The sequence below is a fragment of the Glandiceps talaboti genome, chromosome 8 (genome assembly GCF_964340395.1).
Source record: "Glandiceps talaboti chromosome 8, keGlaTala1.1, whole genome shotgun sequence".
NCBI lineage: Eukaryota > Metazoa > Hemichordata > Enteropneusta > Spengelidae > Glandiceps > Glandiceps talaboti.
In genome coordinates, this window is record NC_135556.1 from 22,022,997 (window position 1) to 22,041,430 (window position 18,434).

At 35.9% G+C, this 18,434-nt stretch overlaps 2 protein-coding genes across 2 annotated transcripts; one reads left to right on the plus strand and one right to left on the minus strand.

Annotated features, from left to right (window-relative positions):
* Positions 1 to 2,117: 2,117 nt before the first annotated feature.
* Positions 2,118 to 6,383, minus strand: LOC144438660 (uncharacterized protein y4mH-like). Its single transcript, XM_078127808.1, has 2 exons — positions 6,250 to 6,383; positions 2,118 to 6,138 (listed from the first exon to the last, which is right to left on the minus strand). Exon 2 carries the CDS (start codon positions 6,088 to 6,090, stop codon positions 5,149 to 5,151), a length of 942 nt encoding a protein of 313 aa, XP_077983934.1. The 5' UTR covers positions 6,091 to 6,138; positions 6,250 to 6,383; the 3' UTR covers positions 2,118 to 5,148.
* Positions 6,384 to 7,784: 1,401 nt separating this feature from the next.
* Positions 7,785 to 16,560, plus strand: LOC144438450 (dolichyl pyrophosphate Glc1Man9GlcNAc2 alpha-1,3-glucosyltransferase-like). The gene is made up of 13 exons (XM_078127476.1): positions 7,785 to 7,860; positions 8,476 to 8,554; positions 9,622 to 9,815; positions 10,703 to 10,812; positions 11,710 to 11,777; positions 12,229 to 12,355; positions 12,527 to 12,630; positions 13,394 to 13,514; positions 13,711 to 13,832; positions 14,272 to 14,411; positions 14,658 to 14,755; positions 15,156 to 15,228; positions 15,914 to 16,560. Exons 1-13 carry the CDS (start codon positions 7,787 to 7,789, stop codon positions 16,194 to 16,196), a joined length of 1,593 nt encoding a protein of 530 aa, XP_077983602.1. The 5' UTR covers positions 7,785 to 7,786; the 3' UTR covers positions 16,197 to 16,560.
* Positions 16,561 to 18,434: the final 1,874 nt, after the last annotated feature.

Sequence of the window (18,434 nt, forward strand, 5' to 3'; positions counted from 1 at the left end):
TACCTTTACAATACTTACCTGGTTCTTATATTGTTGCTTCTGATTACAACTTCAAAGGCTGTCGTTAATTTTTTCCTTTGAAACTAACTTTGAGACTTAAAGGGAATCACCCCTCCAGGAAATAAAGGAATTTCCATAAACTATGGGTTCTGGAGAGTCATTTCATGATTTTACATCGCCTACAATTACTTGCAATTTCAGAGACAGATCAAGTTGATCTTGTGCCTTTATAGGATATCTTTGCTGTGGCAAAATGCAACATGGGAGTCAGCAGAAATAATATATTCATGGTTGCACTATGAATATTCATGAAGATATTTTACACTGAAGGTAGTGAGCACTCGGGAGTCATGAATATTCATTGTGCAACAATAAAGCTTTGATGACGTCATTGCATGAAAGCAAAACAATTTAAGTCATCACATTATTTTACAAGAGTTTAAAATTTGATCAGTGGGTAATGATGAGAAGGCCTGCTTCAAGATGGTTGAATAATTAAAATGATAAGTTTAGTCAAGCCTCGCCACTGTTTATAGATCATAGCTAAATAAAGTCGTTCGGTAAAATTTTAGCGGAATGTCGAACGTGGTGTATCAACGAAATTAGATGAAGGAAGAAAAACAGTGCTATCGAGAATTTGTCCCATTTTATGTTGTGATGTAAATACCTCGAGTTAGTTTCATCTCGTTCTGTGAGTCAGAACAAGTTAGTTATAACTGGTTATAATTTAATCAGTTTCTGAAATGAAATTTGTAATGATATTTGGTGTACTGAGAATGAATAATTAATTATAGCAGAATATGTAGACTGATATATCGAATAATCAATGTCTTGATTACATTTGTTGTCACACTCCTGTCATTCCCAGTTGAGCATCATGTACGTCTTGGTCGCTATATCGCCCTCTGTCGACAGCGTGTTGTGTGTATCAATTCTGTATCTGCCTAGCCGATGTATCAGTCTTTCTAAGACTTAGTTTTCGTTAAAATGAAAACAATTTTTAGAAATTTTTCAGTTTGTCCTGGTTCTAGATCTATCGACACTTTTTTAAATATTGGGTTTGATAACACACATTGATAACACACAACCTTAAACAGACTTGAATATACTCGCCTTCATACATGTATCTACTCTGTAGTACTCTGAGATATATCCATTTTCAACTGAAATAACGACTAGTAATTGGTGATTATGTCACTAACCCTCGACGACATTATTGTAATCTAAGTATGCACTAGGCGACTGATCTCCTGATTAGAGGTCAAGTGTCATATTGAGGTGATGCACGTGATATATCATATGACATGCACATTTCTGAAACGTCACTATCTATCATTATTAATTTCATAAGTACAATTTTCTTTTAATATCATATTGAAATGAAAACATATTATCTATTTTAAATTAAGCTTATAGGCCTACCTATAGGAGATTTTTTTTAAAAAATGCGTGACAAGCGAGCGAATCACTGGATGGTCTCGACAAAAATCAAGTCAAGCTTCTATTCCAAATAAATCTGACTAACTTTCACCCAGTTAAGAGTGCATCATCAGGAGATCAGAATATATAAGTGTTTCTGGCCAAGACGTTTCGCCCAAGCTTTGCTGAGCTGCATCAGTAAGCCCAATCCATCACACTAATTTGTTGTGTTTGTTATACATCTTTGTTCACATTTTAGCCTCAGGGGTTCAGGGGTTTGGAAATAATTCCACACGCCATTCGATTTGGTGAAACAGACATATTGTGCCTTATCATATAACAGTAAAATTAAATAACATTCCAATACATTGCATCACACCACGTATCACATCTCGTGTCATATGACTAAAGGCGTCAAATTCATCAAACGGAGAGAGTTCGTAGCAGGGAGCCTTCCAACCATTCATCATACGTGAATAAATGTCACACAGCAAAGCAGTGTTTAATCTAGTCATAGTTCGAAATATTGGTGTAAAGGTCGTTGTTGAGATTAAACCGGGACATTCAAATTACATATTCTCATCGATGGATGGCGCTGTTCATTTGAAATATGCCATCAGCATCAATAACGGTCAGATATCACAACAAATGTATATAATACAGTATTTGGAAAAGATTTTATTACGCAGCTAGGCATAACTGTATTTATAAGTGAATATTTAGTCGCGGAATAAACCCAGTCGATGAAAAAAGAAATTTAAGTTCTTGGGCATTTTCAAATATTGTAAGAACGGATTCGTATACAACGTAATATCTCACTCAAGACTTGGTGCTGGAAATCAATGACATTTACATTTCAGTGTACATGTTCCACTGTCAAAAAATTGGAACTTTTATCGATGTATTTTCAAATAACGATTTTGAAGTAATCGAAACGTTGTGAGAAAGAAACTTTATATGGTGCAGAGTCATGTAGTAATGCTAATGGCAATTTAGGCAATGTGCAGCATAGAATTCATATAACACTGTAAAATGCCATCCCATATCTGTAGCAGCTAAACGTCTGTAGTAAGAGATACTGATGAATGATAGATCGATGTAATGAAATAAGAAACTCTATGTGAACCCTATTGAAATCTCTTAAAGGAAGGTTTCATGCGGACAACCGTTTTATAATCTTCTTCATATTCGATTGAAAATTGAAAATAAATTAGACACAAGATATACCTACTGATTTTTTTAATGCAGAACATGAGCAGAACGCGTTGGACATGAAAAGGTTCCACGTTCTGATTACATTAATTACGTACCCATTCTTGCAAACCTGGGCATATTTTACGTTAGCACAACCACAGACAAGTAAGAAACTTGTCTGTGGCACAACAAGGCTAGAGTTAGTTTGGTACTTGTCTAGAATTCTTCATTAATATTAAGCCTTGGCGTGCATACAATACGTATACGTTTAGATTACAAGCAACTTGACGCTAAATTGCCCAGGGTAGAAATGATAACACTCATAACATAAGTATGGCCTTGTTATATAGCCCTATTCTAGGTTCGTGGTACTACTACACTGTATACTGGGTTCATCGGCATGTAATGACCTCAGCTTACACTATTGTCTCGTACATGTAATAACATGCTCTAACTATTGCCACCAACTCTCTTAGGACCCAAAGTTATTACACTTACAAATCAATTGATGTAATACGTAAATACAAAGCAGTAAAATTGTTATCGAAAGAAGGAAAAGAGATGTATTTCAGGTAAAGTAAGGATATAGATTCAATTTGATAGGAAAAAAACATGTTAATAGAATAGAATACAAATACTACAAGAATATGTTTACTACAAACTAAATTATCACACATTAGAATAATCATAAATTTCAATAAAGTTAAAATCACGCTGTGTTTTCATGGCACGTGGCGCTTTATATCGTTCGGGTATCAAATTATGTAACATAAAACCCAACTATTTCACAGTCCTTGTTCATCACATGTCGTTCATAATAATGAAACCAGACTTGGTAATAAATCAGGCAATAGTAATTGTGTCGTTCACGCGACGTTGCGTACACTGTGTCCCTTTAATAATCCCAACATTTCGGACATTATTCGCATTTCAGATTTGCATTCCAGTCACTCGAGCGTTCAAACTATGGCGAACACGTGTTCTCAAGTTGTCTATTGATATATGTGTACAATAATTAACATGCTTACACTTTAAAGCACGATTCGAAGGCAACATAGTATGCTGTATTTTCCATCCTGTTCTTCTCAACTTGTAGTTATGTGCGTACAAACAAATACCCGTCAGGTACAGAGAGGGCCAAGTTCTCGTTTATTGCTGCGATGATCTTTGGATGAGATACGAACGCGATGAGATAGTTCTACTATTTCTTTTTCTGAACTTTTAGCCCATCAATTCCATTTTTAAACCATAAATCTAAATATTACTGTCATTTTAGTATGATAAAGTTAACAAAGAGATGAAACAGTTCATCGAAATCTTGCACTCTGAAATGGATATTACAGTTTCCAAAGATAGTACACGTCGCCCTTTATAATGACCCCAATGCAGTGTGTCCTACGTTCTTTGCATAATTGCATAACATAGCTTTGTCATAGCATAGCTTCTAGTACATCATTTTCAAAAACAGCTTGAATTTCTAGATTTTAATGCTAAGAATATTTCCAAATGTAAAAAAAACACACAAGGTGATTCCAAGGGGTTGTATCGATAGACGTGCCATGAATTGGCCGAACTCAGGGCTAGGATAAATACATGTAAACATGGTAAAGTCTATGTTCCGGTTCAAGCAACATATATCGTCTCGTATGCAGTTTATCATTCCACTACAAGTCTTGATGTTCAGATAGATTTGATAGACCTACGTTCAATCCAGGGTCTATGGTTTCTATTACACCCCTTGTCAGGAATGCTTAGTACTTGGGTGTCTGAGACATACAAACTTCTGGTCAAAACTACTATACCATTTGAGGGTTTTATGCAACAATTTATTCCAAAAGGAAGATTTTTACTATAATATCGATAAGAGCCAAGACAAGACAGTCAGCCTTGAAGACATGTGGTTTGAGTTAGGAACCAAATCAATTAAAACAGCCTTGTGTTTTGTATACAAGGACACACCTCAATGCATACGTGATATATGGTCATACTTGACAAGCAATGGGGAAGTGCTGACTAAATGTGTATAAGTAAGCAATTAAATAAAATATATCACTGTACTGAAGTGTCATAAACTATTAGTTTCTCGCCACTCTTTGGATATCTAGGTTATCTTTGTGTTGATAAGTCTGTAAAAAAATATTTTGGGTTTCGAAACTCCGTGCCATTTTCTTTTCAAAACGCGTACAGTACAAATACACTATCATGCGACTGCGCGTTATGATCTTCTTTCCCTGATGTAATTTGAAAACTGGATTTCGCAGGAACCCAAGGTATAAACGGTCCTGAATAACGAAGCTCTGTTTGTTGGCAATCAAGATCAACCACTTTGTCAATCAGGAAGTGAGAGAAGCCACTAAAAATAAAATATGGAGAAATACTCCAATTTTTTCATTGCTTTAATAGTATCCTGCTTTTCATAGTGATATTCAGTTAATATTTTTTCTGATTCAGCTAACGTCTGTAACAATGTTAGTGACACTTGATGTTTCGGGCAGTGTCTCTCTGTCGATTTTACTTCTGTTCTTCTGTTCATGATCATGGCGTGCCAAATTCTCCGAACTTATAAAATCTAGCCGCGGTCCCATAGAAAAGGTCCTCTTGACTCTTCTCATCAAGGTCAGACACAAATTCTCGGTACGTGTCATAGAGTTCAGCCATACAGTAGCCTGCACATTTTTCAACGGGGAAGTTTGAGGCAAACATGCACCTATCAGCACCGAACAATTCGATCACTTCTCTAACGTAACCACGTAATTCTTGACGCGCGTTGTCATCCGTATTCCATTTAGGTATCACTCGATCCAGTGCGGATATTTTGACGTAAACCTGGGGTTGTTTAGCCAGAGCTTGCATGCCACTTCGCCAGGTTTCTACCGTGGATGGATCACTGGTCGTTAGGCTACCCATGTGATTAATGACTACATTCGTCAAAGGGCGTCGGTGTACCACCTTTGCAAATTCTTCTAATTGATGAGGGTTGACGTCCAGGTCAAAGCTCAAAGCAATGTCGCCTAAGGTCCCATAACCATGTAGCCAGTCTTCGTCTTCGATGTAGTCGCCACGTTCGACTGTTGGGTCAGTTAGTTTCTGGTCAGTTGGGTGATGCTTCAACACATGGCGTATACCCACAAGGTCTGAAACTATATTCATACGCCGCAAACGCTTTTTAACATCCTCATCGGACAGATCACACCTTGCAACCACTCTGAATTCGTCAATCGAGCTGCCTCCTAGCAGTTTCAAACACTCGCCAGAGGCCCATGAAGCTTCGGCTAAGGGAATAGCAGAGCGACATTCCATCCAGACGCAGCCTTTACATGACATGTTTTTGATCGTGCACAGATCTTCCAGATACTCTTCTATAGTGTACACAGGGATGGTTTCACCTATAACTTGAGCGATAACTTCTTGAGACTGACCTGTTCTTGCGGCGTCCGTGAAGTCCCAAACGTGGAAGTGGGGATCGATAAAATCCATCCTGCTTGAATTGTGTCCAAAGAGAGAATACGGGCGTGATAATCGCAGCTGTTGATATAAAGATAAAAAACCAAGCAGTCAAATATTACGAGTTTTGTGCAGGTGTATACACGCATTGCAAATTATTGATAAATAAATCAAACATATATGCCTCCATACCTGCCAACTTTACTTGACTGTGTTGGGTTATTTGGTCATACAACTGTATACTAAATCGATGACTAATTGAAGAGACCTTCATACAGTATTCAAATACCGTTGGACAGATAGCGCATGGGATAGGCAGCTGTGGTATCAAAGTGTGCCACCATAAGTCATGCACACCATACGATCAGTCAATGACTTGATATGTCACATGCCTTAACATTGTATATTTTTTCATTATGGTCATGCGCTATGCAGGCCCGTCATGTGAAATATTCGTTAGAATTAGCATATTATAAACATCTCTACTTAAAATGTATATTTTGCTTTTGATTTGCATATACTGGGTGCTCATTTTAATATTGACGAGTGTCAAATTAAGACTGATGCAACTGTACGTTATAAATAAATAAAAAAAAAGTCTTGTACAGCGCCGTAGACGGCGTATGGTACATGTAGATTTCATCATTGACCTCTGATTGACCATGGAACTTAAAAGGGTCTGTCATTCCTCAGAACACAGTTGACAGTACATATTGTGTCAAAGTGCAGACTACTTTGAAGTTTTGCACTCAAATGTCTCTTTTGTGTGTCAATCCTCAACAAATACACTGTTGACCTCATCTGAGTCGACACCAACATACATATCACAGTCCTCTTTCAAACGCTGTTCAATAGTAAAGCTCTCGAGTAGATGATGAATGATTCGATATACATCAGCACAACGTCCGCAATGCGCTGAAGAAGTTCATCCAAACATATTTATGCCTTTCAATTATTCAACTGGGTGGGTGAGTCACCGAAACAATGCACCCCTTTGATGAAAAAATCCTCTGGGCTCCTGGAAGCTAAAAATGTATACGCCCTTATACTAAGATTTACCAAGACATTCGAGTTCTTTCAGAGACAAGAAACAGCAGCAATGATTGTCTGTTGTTATTTATGTTTGCACTATTTTTAGTTTAGTATACTCGAATTCAAATGAAGATCTAAATAACCGTGGCTCGTGAAATAATAAGACAGTCATTTACATGTCTTCTCACAGGGGCATAGGTTCACACCCAGTGTTACAAGTTTTTTGACACCTGACACCTGAGACACCGATCGTCTCATTTGAAAGGCGCCCTCTGTGCCGAAGGTTTGTAGAGTCTTATGACACATGTAAAATTGTCGCGGTGTCTTCAATTCGACTTTGTTTTTCGATATTAGATAGATTCTTTACACTTTTTCTATTCAACTTACACGTATAAAAGTTATCGCTCATTTCATCGCAATGTTACACTTTTTAAGTTTTAGCTATCACAATTTCACTCCCCAGGGGTTTCACTTTTATATTTTGAAAGATGCGGTACGTAAGAGTGAAGCACAATTACAGATCCGTGACGTAGACAGCCCCGGTTCACTGAACAGACGAAAAAGATATTGAAGTATGGCTCAAAAAAAGCATAGTTAAGCTCTTGCAAGTTGTAGCGTTTATGAAAAAAAAAAGTAAAAATAGAACAAATATGTTGAGGGCGCTAACAAGGTCAAAGGGCGTTTAGCAGATTACAAGATGGCTGCGCCCATCGGATTTTGGGGTATCGTGGCATTAGTCACGATAATCAAGCTTTTACTCATTCCATCCTAGTAAGTAATGTCATTCACACTGTTTCAGAACTAAGTAATATCTGTACGTTTTATATATGTCGCTGACAATAGTGTGACGCCATTGAAACTATAGTTTCATAGCTAACATCCCAGTCACGTCTGGTGACAAGTACACTGACTTAGTTTGTGCATGGTGTGATATTTTTTGATAAGGCGGCACTGATGATGTGTGTACATTCTGTCGGGGATATCCGAATAGGGAGACCGATTTTGTTGGTTGCAGATATTCAAATATGGCAACGAGATGTGGTAACCTAATCCGAAAGTTTGTATTTCTGCTGAGTGTACCAAAAGTAGCAAACAGCATCGGGCATTTAAATGTGAAGCAGAAAGTTGAAATATGATTTGAAGAGTAACTGTGCAAGTTCTTTTGACATCTATTGGGATAGGTTACTTTTGAAAAAAAGTGAAAACTGTCAGTTGACCCTTGATTGGATCCTGCCACTGAATCCCCAATCATGTAACGGTATAAACCAGTCATGACCCTAAGTGTAATAGACCGAGGTGCTCACTCAAGTCCACCCCGTGACGTAACCACAAGTTAGCATAACATATATATTTAGCGTATCAATATCAATCTTGTTTTCCATGCAGTCGTTCCACAGATTTTGAAGTACACAGAAATTGGTTGGCACTAACTCACAGCCTACCAGTATCAGAGTGGTATTATGAGGTAAGGTTTTCAGAAGGCATAAATTTCACTGATTTACACTAATTATTGAAAAGTACAATAATCTTTTGAATAATTCCCACTCAGGTTGTGAAACAAGAGTACAAACAAGGGTGAAATTGACACCAAATGTTTGAGAACCCAGTAACAGAAAGGGGGAAAGGGGTAAAAAAAAATGACAGTGTTTCCCCATAGAGTCTATGGTAATTTTATTTGGGAACCCAGGTAGATTTTACCTACTTACCATCCGTAACAAAAACACTGAAAAATATTGTCATTCACATGCCACAATACACATAGTTTCAACTAGTACCAAATTTCAAATATCATAAAATTCAATCCATTTGAGACATGTGAAAACTTAGACAGAAAGATTCACTGTTGTTGATGCTCCCACTATTTTGAATCTTTAAGTCTACTGTAAACAGTCACCAAGTTACATATTAAAGGGGAATAGTCTGTAATATATATTGTCTTGTAATGTTATGTATATGGTGTCTTGTGGTATGTTGTTGTTCTTCTCTGGACTATGGGTCCGTAATTAAGTTTAAATAATAATAATAATATGAAACTCCTCTTAAAACATATCAAGTCATGTCTCTTACTGGTACTGATTTCACAAGGTATCAGGTATGATGCAAAAGTTACCATGAGTCAATGACATAATTGTTTGGGGTACTAGAAATTTGACAAACATCAGTTTCTAAGCCTCTTTGTGCACCTCTACTTGACTGTGTTAATGCCCACTCCAGGAAATACAGCCATTTTCATAAATTACATGGGTTCTGACAAGTCATTTCATGGGTTCTGGCGAGTCATTTCATAATTTTATACTTGATGTTTCTCTGAAATCACAAGTACTTAAAGGTGATGTACGTGCAATTTCAGAGAAACATCAAGTATAATCAAGTAAGGACTCTCCAGAACCCATAGTTTATGAAAATGTCTCCATTTCCTGGAATGGCGTTTCCCTTTAACACCCATGCTACCATTTTTACACAGGACACTGCCATAATATGGACTTCTTAATAGATATCTAAATAACCTTTATATTTTATTTGTATCAACAGGAAACATCAGAATGGACTCTGGACTACCCACCTTTCTTTGCATGGTTTGAATGTATCATGTCCTACTTTGCCTGGTTCTTTGATTCTCAAATGTTGGTGGTGACAAACTTGAACTATGCCAGCAAAGCTACTGTAGTCTTCCAAAGATTGTCTGTTATTGTGACAGATTTCCTGTTTATCTATGCAGTAAAACAGTAAGTTTAATAATGCCTCTAATGCAGACTTAGCTGCTGACAATGTTTGTTGTTTGCGAACAAACCTTGACTAGTCAGTGAACAGCATATTAGCCTGATAGACATGTCTCTGGGTTATCATTTCCTCTGGAGCAAACTCACTCAACAGTGTATATATGTAGGGAGGTCATTTTACATCTGTTGTTAGTTTTTTGTTTGCATCTATAGGTAATAAGTTATTTCACAGATTTGTTATAAGTATATGATGATCATGTATACTTATCACTTTTGGCGCTTGTTTACTTCCCTCTTTGTAAACCTAATAATGATATCACATTAAGTTATATTGGATTTTGGCACTATACAAATTATTTTGACTGACTGACTGATTGACTGATTGATTGATTGATTGATTGATAACTCAAGGATATTGCCTATTGTTGAGGCTTATTCTGAGTAAATAATTAAACAACACATGTCTTTGGAGTTGGATGGGTGGGTAACTTGCATCATAGTTAGGGCTATAATCTATATTGCTTTACCTGCCACTCCTGCCCCTCTGTATTACAAGAGAGCCACATTTGCCACATTAGCACAGTCAAAATTGGAAATGTCATAGAACTATAAACTCAAATTTGTGATTTTTTAGTGTCTCAGTTTTCCAGAATTTGATCACATTTGACTGATCAGTGTACTTGTCTATGTACACATGTAGTATAGCGTTGACCAATAATATCGACGTCATTTCTCCCATCATACATGTATATTCCATGAGTACACCAAGTTTAAAGTTTCAAAAGGTCTTTGCATAGAAATGCTCAATACTAACCTCATACATGCAGGAAACAAATACCTTAATATTGATATTTCAAGTAATAGAATTTGTATTTTTTATATCTCCTTCACAGATTCTGTAGTACCTTACCAGTCAGGAAAGACAAAGAGGATTTGATGGCACAACCAAAATTTATTATCACTGTCTGTCTGGTTGCAAACCTAGGACTTTTACTGGTAGATCGTATCCTTTGAAAATTCAACAACTATTATAGTTGAAGTGTAATTGTGTACAATGCCAACCAGTGAAAACTTTGCTAGTACCTATTGGTAATAATAATAATAATATAAGATACTTGCTCTTAGATAATACGTCCATGGAAAAAAGTCAATGATTTTTACATTTTTAAGTTTCATGCTGCATTTTTGGCATGATTAAAAACCTAAAAGCCAAGGAAAATACTCCTGACCTAAGGGGTCTTGTCACTACTCATCTACTGACTCATAGTGACATAAGTATTTTCCAGCTACATGCAGAAAAATGTTAGGGAATTATATAATTATACCTCCTCAAGCATAAAAGCAAAATAATAGTGCTTTGGAATGTATTGACTCATATTTGAAACACTGCAGAAGTAGTGATGTAGACATGGGTAGTCGTGACATAGAACAACCAGGATATATTATCCATATTTTCTGTTCAAAGACAATAACTTGGCTTGTGCATGGTAGTTCTAATCCAATATTATCATCAAAGGGATTTGTTTTTGCAGTTAATGTGGGAAAACAATGCAAGCACTGAGTACTAAAATTTCAACAAATGCACTCAACATCATTTTATAAGCTGAGAAATTTCAACTGCAGACTGTCAGTCTTGTTCACTCTATGATAGACGATGCTGTCAAGTGATATGATCATGAAGAATGCTTCCATAGATCGTAGGGAGAAAATACAAGTGATGTTTTCACCCTACAGTCTGTAGATAACTTACACACCAAACAAAGAATGATCACCCTAGGCCAAATAATTGGATGATATTTTTCAGCATGCCCATTTTACTGCATACAAATGTGTCTTCACTTTTCACTTGGATATGTGATGAATGTTGTTTCAATGACATCCTTTACTCAACAAACAACAGATATACATTTCCAGTACAATGGATTTATGTTTGGTATTATGTTATTGTCTATAACAAGGATAATACAGGTAAGATACCATGGCAACAAAGAAATTTCTAAATAATGAAGGGTGCCCTCTTGGAGACCAGATAGAAAATGTTTTGTGACCATAGATACTTCTATGTATGCCATATTCTGATTATCACAAAAACAAAAGATTGAATAGTTTGACCACTAGGAGTGCAGTTTGGAAACTTTATTTTAAGTTAGAGTCACAATAGCTGAGAACAGCTGCCTTTCAAAAATTAATAGTGCATATTTCTTATTTCATTTAGATATTTCATATTTAAAATTGTTGGCATTCTCAGCCAGTTCAAATTGTACTGTTCATTTTGTTGAACCTGGCTCATGCATGGCATAATAAATATCAAGTCATGAACACAAAAGCAGCTGTGGTATTAGTAGGATATACAACTAGGCACTCATGCACCATGTTGTATATCCTTGAATAATGTACTGTCTTTGCTATTATGTTACAGGGCCGTAACGTAGAAGGAGCATTTTGGTTTGCAGTTCTGCTGAATTATAAACACATCTATCTGTACATAGCACCAGCTTATTTCATATACTTACTCAGATGTTACTGTTTCACTGAGTCTAACCAAGGTAAGTCAAACCAGTTTACTGAAAAAAGCAAGATATATGAAGACTGCAAGAAATCACAATCTTCACTAAAGTTCTTTGTACATGTGTAACTCAAAAGCTAATATGGTTCCACAGTAAGTGATGTATTACCATTGATTGATCTACATTGTTTGTATCTTTTATTTTTCACAGATAAAAGTGTTAAGTGGTCCAGTCTAAAGCCTGAGAGGTTGACAATACTTGGTTTGATAGTAATAACTGTGTGTACTGTATCATTTGGACCATTTATTATAATGGTAAAGTACTGTTTATATAATTATATGTATTATTTATCCCTGAATAACATCATGATAGAAAGATAGAGCTGTTACTGCTGCCGTTACATTGTAATAGACTTATCATTCTATGTTATGTATGTGTATGTACATAGTTGACAGACATACTAAAATGATTCTCCAGAACAGTTTTGCTACATTGTGTTATTACAGCATTTTAGCGCCAACATCAACATAATTAGATGGGTACATATTTGCATGACGTGTGTGAATTTCAATGTCAGGGTACACATCTAAAGCTAGATCATTTCACAGGCATCATTTGATCCCAAAATATATTACTTGATTTCTCACAAATTCATTTATTGCTTGGATGTATTCCCTTTGTTAACTTGACATGTTACCTGGTCAACAAACTGAGCAATGATAAGATATTAGGTCTGCTGGAATGAATATTGGGAAGTATACTCCTCATCAGTATCAAATTCTGCTAATCAGAGTTTAACTTTAATATTATTTTGCTACAATTCAGACTACATCAAATGGTGTGCCAACTTTAGTGAATTTGAATAAAGAAAGTCTACAATCAATCTGTCACAAACCCTGTCTTTTTTTTTCTACACAAACTGCTAAATCCTTCAACATAGTCTGTATTGCAGTAAAATGTACCTTGGTACTGAAAATTCTAACATCAACAAATCTAAACCTGTGTATATCAAACTCTGAAATGTTAAGAGGTTAATCTATGGAATGTAATTCCAAGCTGTGTTCTTTTTGTTTTCAGGGACAATTAGGCCAAGTTCTGTCCAGATTATTTCCATTCAAACGTGGTCTGTGTCATGCTTACTGGGCTCCTAATTTCTGGGTTTTCTACAACATGGTAGATAAAGTCCTGACAACAGCTGGTGAGTTTATGTCATTGAATCCTAAGAAGTGATCTATATTATAATAATATATTCTATGGTTCAGTCAACTAATTTGTGTTGAATTCAAAAATGTAAACCTTATCTGGCAAATGTTATAAGTAAGTATTTTGACATATGAATAACTTGATAATTAATTCCTGTTATTTGTTTATTGCAACATCAATGTTATGTCTAGTGTCCAGAGACTCAGTCAATCAAGCCTCAATGACAGGTGGATTGGTACAAGAATTCAGCCATACAGTCCTGCCATCTGTACCACCTATAGCTACTATGCTGTGTACATTGATATCAATACTGGTAAATATCTTATCTAACAATTTCTGTACAAATGATGCAATGGGAGGTGTCAGAGAAATGCAGTATTAATATTATGTTATGTATATGTAAGATGTAAGATGTGGCAATATCTGATTTTATATCCTTACATATGGTCTGAATTGTTGTGAAATGCTATATGGTTCACACAATACACACACAGTTATTGTCATTGTGAAAAGTTATCATTACAGATTTCAACACACAGAGAAAGCATCACTCAATGTTTTACAACAATTCAGATGTTATATGCAGCAGTAGAATGTTGAAGAATGCACTTGTAGAGTGAAATATTCATTAACTATTTGATTATACATTTTAATTAGTACATAGTTTGGGGGAAATTGGTGTACTCTCTGAACATTGAAACTTGTCTTCCATGAAAACTTCATAAGTCATAATGTCCTGTATTCCATCACAGCCTGCCATGTATTGTCTATGGAGATATCCCAGTGGACCAAGGAGTTTCATTCGATGTCTGGTACTTTGTGCATATGGTTCATTTATGTTTGGTTGGCACGTACATGAAAAGGCCATCCTACTCATAATTATACCTCTATGGTAAGTAATAAATGTACTTGATACAAATGTGTTGTAACTGTTTTAGCGAGCACAGAATATAGCTTCTATTGTACTGGAACTTTATATTTTGATATATTCCCCATATTTTTCGGTCATGGTAAAATTATAACATTTAGAAACAAGTCATTAGGGTTTATTTATTTTTCGATAGCAGACAATATATGTCTAAATTATTGCAGTGTTAAATTAGATGTATCTAAATGGAATGATTTCATTTATTTGTAGCTTACTGGCCGTGGACAATAAAAAAGATGCTCAAACATTTTTGATGTTATCAACAGTTGGCCATTACTCACTGTTTCCACTTCTGTATAAACCAGCAGGTAGGTAGACTGTAGATATATGTTGCGTCGTTCCAGCCTCCTCTCTCCCAACTGAGGCATGAGAGGGTGACCAATGTGTGAGGGGCGCCCCATCATGGTGTACCTTACAGACTGCACCAAAGGGTGTATGTAAAGTAATGTGTGCATTTCCTAATTTTGAAAATGCATAGTTATTGTGAAATATGGTGATCCTAGAATGGCAGGAACAGTCATTCTGAACAGTTGAGAGAAAAGTTCGGTAGAAAGGGGGTGAGTCAGGTTTTTTATCTGTCCTGTTGACATCACACGGGTGAAGATTTGCCCACATGTATGTAATGAATATACACATCACAAATGATATCCGTGTAATCATGTCCACAAATGTTATTTAATTTTCTATACTGTATGTCTCTCTATCTAGAAACACCTACCAAAGTTTGTCTGATGTTGATGTACACTGTTTTGTCCTTCTCTTGTCTTGGTAAACTGCACAGGTAGGAAAAATTAATCAAGCTAAGTACATATTGGATATGTAAATATAATGTTATATGCGCATGGTGCATACATGTATGTGGTATACTGACTGACACACACAAAGGTAGGCTACATTAGGCAACAAGTTGGAAGAAACAGATGCAATAAAACTTTGTGTGTCCACACACACACACATGCACAGACTAACAGACAGATTGACATATACATGCACACAGACTTACCAACAGATTGGCATGCATATACACACAGACATTCAAACCTACGAACACATAGACAAATTAACAAACTGACTGATTAAAACACACATGCACCTACCAAATGACTAACAGACTGACACACAGATACACATATACACCCATCCAGACTTCCAAATATGTAGTCAGACTAACAGACAGATTGACATATGAACGCACAGACACCCCAACCTATAAATATGTAACAGACAGACAGACTAACAGAGAATCTAACTGACATACAGATTGACACCACAATTTACCCTTTACTTGAAGAATCTTTTGAAGTTCATTTTGATCCTCTAACAGTGGGATCCTTCATAAAGTTTACAAGATGCAGATTCATAGTTGGAGGGAGTTCAGAGATTACAATATTAATTCAATAAGTGACTTCATGTTTGTTGGTCTTTAGATGTGATACATAGTTCAATTTTCATTTGTTTTTATACAGCACTACAAAACGAGAGGGTGAACAAGACACCAAAGGGGAAAATAAAGTATCCAGTGCATCACCAATACTACCACTTCCAGAAACTCTTTATTTGTTGGGTCTGATTCCACTCTATGCCTTCTGTAATATTCTACTCCCACTGTTTAGTTTCACCAGTAAATATGAGTTTTTACCTCTCATGTTGACATCATTTTACTGCGCCGTTGGTGTTTCCTGGTCATGGCTTAAATTTTATAAAGATACGATATTCTTATGTTTTAAAAGTCATGAAAAAGAGAGCTAAGCATTTGTCTGCATTACTTTTTTGTGTGTTATTGACAAACTGTAGATCAGTATTATCATGAACAATTTATCATTGACCAACTCTATAAATTATAGTACCTGAGGTAATTCAAACTTTGAAATATAAATTATAAGAAATTACATTTTATAGATAGACGCTATATGTAAGAGGAGAGATAGTTTGCACAACTTCCTTAGTTCCCTAGCAGGTGAGATTACATTTTTGGATCATAGGTACTGACTTAATAGGCCTTGATATCTGCTAAAGATGGCATTTTGATAATAAATCTGGTGTAACAATGACGATGATAATATTTTCAATTCACTGCCATAAGTGGTTACTGACTCTGAAAGAGTTTAAGTATGCAAAGTGCTAATTCTTGTGGAAATTATATTTTCTGAAATAAAATATATGATCAAATGAATTGCTTGTACATGGGTGAGTATGTGTAAATGGAAGCTAACATTTGAAGTGGCCATTCCCACATCTTATTTTGTGGTAGCAATGAACACTCTCTAATGGTTACCTATTGTAGCCACATGAAATCTTTGAATTCTGGTATATAAGTATAAACTGTTTACATGTGTTAATACCAGACTTCAATGACTGCAGTTGTAACAACATATTACATTAATTGTATTTTGTTTTCAATTGTAACCAGTCAACATGTCCGGCATATTGTCCTTAACTACCCACATTGTAACATCAGGTAAAGAATGTGTGACACAGTTTCAACGATATCTCGTGTAATTGTCTAAGTAACTGAACAAAGACAACTATAAAGCCTTTTTTAATATTTTCACGATTTCTTTAATCATACACAATATACATGTGAGTAAGTGGATCAGCAAGAGCTTTCCAACAGACAATATGCATACACATAAAATCTAACATTGAATGTTTGGCATAATCATCACTTTGCAAAACATCTTCACCATAACATTAGTTTATCTAACTGCATTTTATAAAGTCCATGAAACCAGACTGCTACTTAACTAGTTTACTACAATGTTGCTAAATACGCACAGTAACTTTATGGATTTTACATTGGAAATGTATGTATAAATCCTCTAAAAACATGTCATTTATATTATATACAATTTATATGTATAAATTCTCTAAAAACATGTCATTTAGCAAGAGATAGAGCTCTAATCAGATGTCCAGATATGGTATAGAAATTACACCATGACAAAATTTGTTGGTTCCGAAATTTTCACAAGCTCTGTAGATCACATACGAAAAACTATTATATGTAATACACAGTCAAGTACCTCTATCACACTTTGTCTATGACGATTTATTTCTAAAGATGTGTTTGGGTATATTAGCTTTATATTGTGAATGAACAGTTTTCACAGTGACGATGAACCTAGGTTGCAGACTGTGTCAGCTTAATTACACAATATAATACAATAACACATTACAATGGTGGAGTTTACTCTATATGATACATTTCTTCATCTGTTGTTCTCTGGGTAATGCATGGGAAAATTTTGACCAGTACATTCTGTTTTTATGTACAAACAATGAGTGACCATTTCATGTGTAGATGCCAAATGTTACATAGCAATCTTTAACTTTTATAGCGATAGTAAGGGGCACTATCGTGTCATGGGGAGCACCGTTATCAGACACGAATTTATTTTTCGAGTTTTCAAATCTTTCATTTTACTTGTAACCGAACTGTGTGTCTCTCGTCGCTCATGTAGGAGCAATAGAAATCATATGACCATGTGATGTTAGGATTGGCTTGGGTAGTTGTAACAGACTTTACGTATTTTTTCAACTCTCCGCCCTCGTCGCGACAAATTGCATCTACACAAATCGACCTAACAGTGGAAGCTTCATTCATCAACTTACTTAGGGGAAAGAGCAATTTTTCAACGGCTACCCTAATGCTTTCATCCTGACGACCATTATTTATCAAACGGTTGTAGAAGTCCCTGTTGACTACTCTTATTGTGATATTCCTAATGCTCGCACTTTTCACAAGTGCTGACCTCAAACTATCAAAATCAAACCGCTCTACCATGAAGCCGCCAAGAATCAAAATCAGAGATTCCAGTTTCTTTGACGAGGTGATGATAGAACAAATTTCGTCGATATCACCTGCAATGGTTACTGAGGGGAAAGCTTCTTGTTGAGCCACCGCCTCGAAAATTGGCTCACGCGGCTGTACTCTTAAATTGCTCGTGGACATTAAAGACAAAACCCAGGTAACCATGCCGAAATGTT